This window comes from Arachis ipaensis, chromosome B07 (assembly GCF_000816755.2).
Source record: "Arachis ipaensis cultivar K30076 chromosome B07, Araip1.1, whole genome shotgun sequence".
In the NCBI taxonomy this organism is placed as follows: Eukaryota; Viridiplantae; Streptophyta; class Magnoliopsida; order Fabales; family Fabaceae; genus Arachis; species Arachis ipaensis.
Window position 1 is genome coordinate 121270286 of NC_029791.2, and position 4515 is coordinate 121274800.

Below are 4515 nucleotides of genomic sequence, written 5' to 3' on the forward strand. Positions count from 1 at the left end.
CTATCGACAAATACTTTTGCAATCTCTCACTTGTACATTTAAATTCTTTCGATAACTGCTTTAAAACTAATTGAGAATCTCCTAAGATTTGGACATCTAATGCCCCCTTATTGATAACTATTTCTAACCCCAATATTAAAGCCTCATATTCGGATACATTGTTCGAACATGGATATTTTAATTCAAACAAAAATTTCGATGGGACCCTGTTCGGATATATGATCAAAATACCAACACCAGCACCATCTTTATGCTTTGATCAATCGAAATATAACTTCCAAGGCTCAACATCAACAATATTTGTCCCCTGGTCATTAAGATTATTCGGTCGATCAACCAAAAAATCTGCAATGACCTGACCTTTCACTGCCTTGGTTGGCACATACTGCAAGTCAAATTCTGTCAAAACAAGCATCCATTTTCCAATTCGACCTCGTAATACCGGATAAGATAACATATATTTCACAAGGTCTGTTTGTGGAATTGCCTTAATAGTTTTTGCTATCGTATAACACTTTAGCTTTGTGCAAGCATAATAAAGGAAAAGGCATAATTTTTTTAATAGGAGAATATCTCATCTCGATATCGAACAACACTCTACTCAAGTAATAAATGACTCTCTCATGCCCCCACTTTATCGTCCTGTGCTAACATAAACCCAATAGTATTTGTCGAGACTACAACATACAATTTTAAAGGTTACAAGGGATGAACCATAGCCATTATTGGTGCCTTGGATAAATAATCTTTGATGGAATCAAATACTGTTTGATGTTCCTTAGTCAACACATATTGTGATTCATCTTTAAGTTTGACAAAAGGAGAAAAAATTCTGGTTCGACCAAACAATTTCGAAATGAACCGTCGTAAGAAATTGACTTTCCCTAATAAAGGCTGAACTTCTTTCTTCGACGTCGGAGGTGGTAATTCTAAATTGCTTTAGCTTTATTTTGATTGAAAGAAATTCCTTTCTTGTAAACCACAAATCCTAAAAAATTTTCTGCTAACACTCCAAATGCACACTTTAACGGATTCATTTTTAACCCATTCCAACGCATTGTATCAAAAGCTTGACATAAATAATTAAGATATTTATCAATTGAATTCGACTTAACCATCATATCTGCATCGAAAACAACATTGCATCTGAGACATAAGGACACGCCTTTATCTTTCAGCTTCTGATGCGTCAAGAAATCTAATAAGACATCCCCTACTCCAGGATAAACCTATCGGACATTAGCCTCGTATTTGTTATGCAGATTTTTAGCAAATCTTGGTTAGTTCGATGTCTATGGTTTGGGAGCAAAACTTACTCCTCTTTTATGGATACCAGTTTCAACGATTGCACCAAAGATTTCATTTTTGAACAAGTAAAGAAAGAAAAAACTTGAAATGTAAATTGAAATTAAATTGCTTGAAATCGAAATTACAAAAAGCGAATGAAGTAAATGATTTCAAATTGAAAGAAAGCAATAAAATACCTCCAACACAGTCGAAGGACTTTGAATTCAAAAGACAATGCAAAAATATTAAAAGAAGAAAAGAAAAGACTTGCGAAGGAAAAGTAAATTGCAGAAAAGAAAAATTACAAGGGATTTTAAAAGAAATATAAAGACAATAGAAGGAATCCTACAGAAAAGAGACTCGAGATAGACTCAATAAATCGTTGAGATGTGAGTATTTTCTGAAATAGAATTCTAATCCCTTAATATTTTTGGACCTTCTTAATTTATAAAACAAGTTGACCAATCCCATTTTGTCAAATATCGCCCTTTAAAGAGTTTAAAAATAATTGTTCTCACTAATTGCAAATTTAAATAACTGTCCATTTGCACAACTTACTTTTGATCACAATATTTAACTCCTCGGCTCCATTTGTCGACAAACTCAAACAAATCAAAACCCTCTGTATCAGTTTTTGTCTCTCAATTTGATGCTCCCTATCGAACCAATCAATCGGAATTCTTCGACCAACACGTTTTAACTCAACTTTATTTAATAATCTCACAAGTCACAAGTAATATTCCGTTGTAAATTGGTAGTGGTAGTTCATCTCACCCATACCTTTATAATTGGAAATTGATTTCCAATAATGAAAAATGAAGTATATATTCGAAATTAATAACAATCGAACTCTATATTTTTAAGTTATAAAAGATTAGTATGATATTATAAAAATATTTTCTTACAAAAGTTAAATTGATAGAGAAAGCACATAAATAATTATATATTTTTAATATAAATAGTTTGATAATTGATCTTTAAATATATATTATTTTTTGTTTCTGAGGTAGCGTTTGTTTTGAGGTATTGAGACAGAGACTGAGAGACTAAAACTCAGTATCATGTTTGTTGGTTCAGAGATTGGTACTAAAATTTTTGTCTCTGTTACCAAAATTTCAGTATTTCAATACCTCAAAAAAGTGGGGATACAGGGGACTAAAATTTTAGAGATGAAAACTGAAACTTTAATAACATTTTATACCTAAAATACCTTCATTTCAATTAATTAATTCCAATTTTACCTTTTATACAAATTAAATTAGAATTTCATTCTTGTTTCAATTTCTGTCTTCCACTTTGCACGAAACAGAATACTGAGATTTATTTCAATCTCTGTCTCTTAGTCTCTGTCTCTCAGTCTCAATCTTTTTGTCTCTATCTCTCCACCAAACGCTAATACTCTATTATTTTTTAAAAAAATTTAAACAATATAAAAGAAATTAGCCATGGTTATACTGGATAATTTTTTAAAAAGAAAAACATTTTTAGCAACATTAAAGCAATAATACTATTTATGTATGTAAGTATCTTTTCGAACCTTCTATCTGAACATAACTATTTTAAAAACTTACAATAGTCACCATCTGTCATTATTTATTCATCCAATATTCAAAGCACACAATTTATTGAAGAACAGATGCTCGAATTGGTTTTTAAAAAAATTTAGATAAAAAATTTTGATCCCTAATAAATTTGCCTCTTTATCATTTTAAAGGAGATTAATTTATCTTGTAGTAATATTTTTTAAGAACCTAATTGTTTTATAATAAAATTTGTCAGAGATTTATTTGTTCGATCCGTGTATTAAAAATTTAATTGAAATATAAAAAGCAAAGTTTCCATCTAAAATTTTTTGGAGATCAATTTATAAGCTTACTCTTTATTTAATTTGAAGGGTAATATGGTCAAGGCACGAGACATTTTATTGAGGATATAGTTTAACCGGATATGGAAGTGTCCAAATCTTTTACCAACCTAATAAAGATTTGCAAAATGTATACTTTAATAGAAATAATGAACAACAAGCTAAACTAAGAAGCAAGCAAAAAGAATAATATTAATGGATATATAAATAGTGTGGCGCAGCCCCTTGTTAGTTTGATTTGGTGCGGTAAGAGTGGAAAAAATTAAAAAGACTGCACAATATGGGAAGGTCTCCATGCTGCGATGAGAGTGGCCTTAAGAAAGGTCCATGGACTCCTGAAGAGGATCAAAAGCTTGTTCACCACATTCAGAAACATGGCCATGGAAGTTGGAGAGCACTTCCTAAGTTAGCGGGTCAGCAAATTATAATTAAATCTCTTATATAAAGTTTACAATATTAATTTCTTCATCATGATGTAGTTTAATTTGTTGATTTTGTTGATGCAGGTCTTAATAGATGTGGCAAGAGTTGTAGACTTAGGTGGACTAACTATTTGAGGCCTGATATTAAGAGGGGCAAATTCTCCCAAGAAGAGGAGCAAACCATTCTCCATCTTCATTCCATTCTTGGAAACAAGTACTTTCCTAATATATGCTTCCCATCTCACTTACACCAATTCTTTTTCTTCTTTTATTTTTGAATAAATTACTATTTATATCCGTGAAAGATCCAAATGTTAACAAATGTATCATATAAGAATAAAACGACAATTGTACCCACGGAAGATAGTTTCCATGTGCCAAAAATATCCTAACGGACTAATTGTGTAACCAACGTCTGGGTACTCTTAGCACACGAAAGTCATCTTCCATGATTATAATTGTCATTTTATTCTTATATGGGTACATTTCTCAGCATCTGTATCTTTTATGGGTACAAATGGTAATTTATCCTTTATTTTTTTAGTAGAGAAGAAATTCAAGGGTTTTTAGTGAGCTAAATTCTATTCTATATAGCTTTTGTTTCATTATTCAGGGATAAAGAAAATGCATAAAAAGTTCTTACTTTTGGCAACAATTATGTTTAGATATATTTTTTTATTAAAGATATAATTATTTATGTGTTAGTCTTTAATAAGGTGAAAATTTAGGTGCAGTTAATTTCACGTAAAGTTGATAATTAAGAATCGTTGAATAAAAATTTAGTCAAATCATTTAACGGTTCTTAACCGTCAACTTCACGTAAGGTTAATTACCGTCAACTTCACGTAAATTTAATTGTACCTGAGTTTTATAATTTTAAAAAAAATAAATATCAAAATTTTTATGACTTAAAAATTTAGAATTTGTTTTTTTTTTTTTTTA

The 4515-nt window shown here is 30.3% G+C and overlaps 1 protein-coding gene across 1 annotated transcript in view; it reads left to right on the top strand.

Annotated features, from left to right (window-relative positions):
- LOC107608438 (transcription factor MYB102) overlaps positions 3374–4515 on the top strand; it is a 2234-nt gene continuing 1092 nt past the window's right edge. The window contains exons 1-2 of the mRNA XM_016310233.2: positions 3374–3564; positions 3658–3787. Of these exons, the coding sequence (XP_016165719.1) occupies positions 3432–3564; positions 3658–3787 (263 nt within the window). The 5' untranslated portion in view covers positions 3374–3431. The remainder of the gene's footprint in view (positions 3565–3657; positions 3788–4515) is intronic.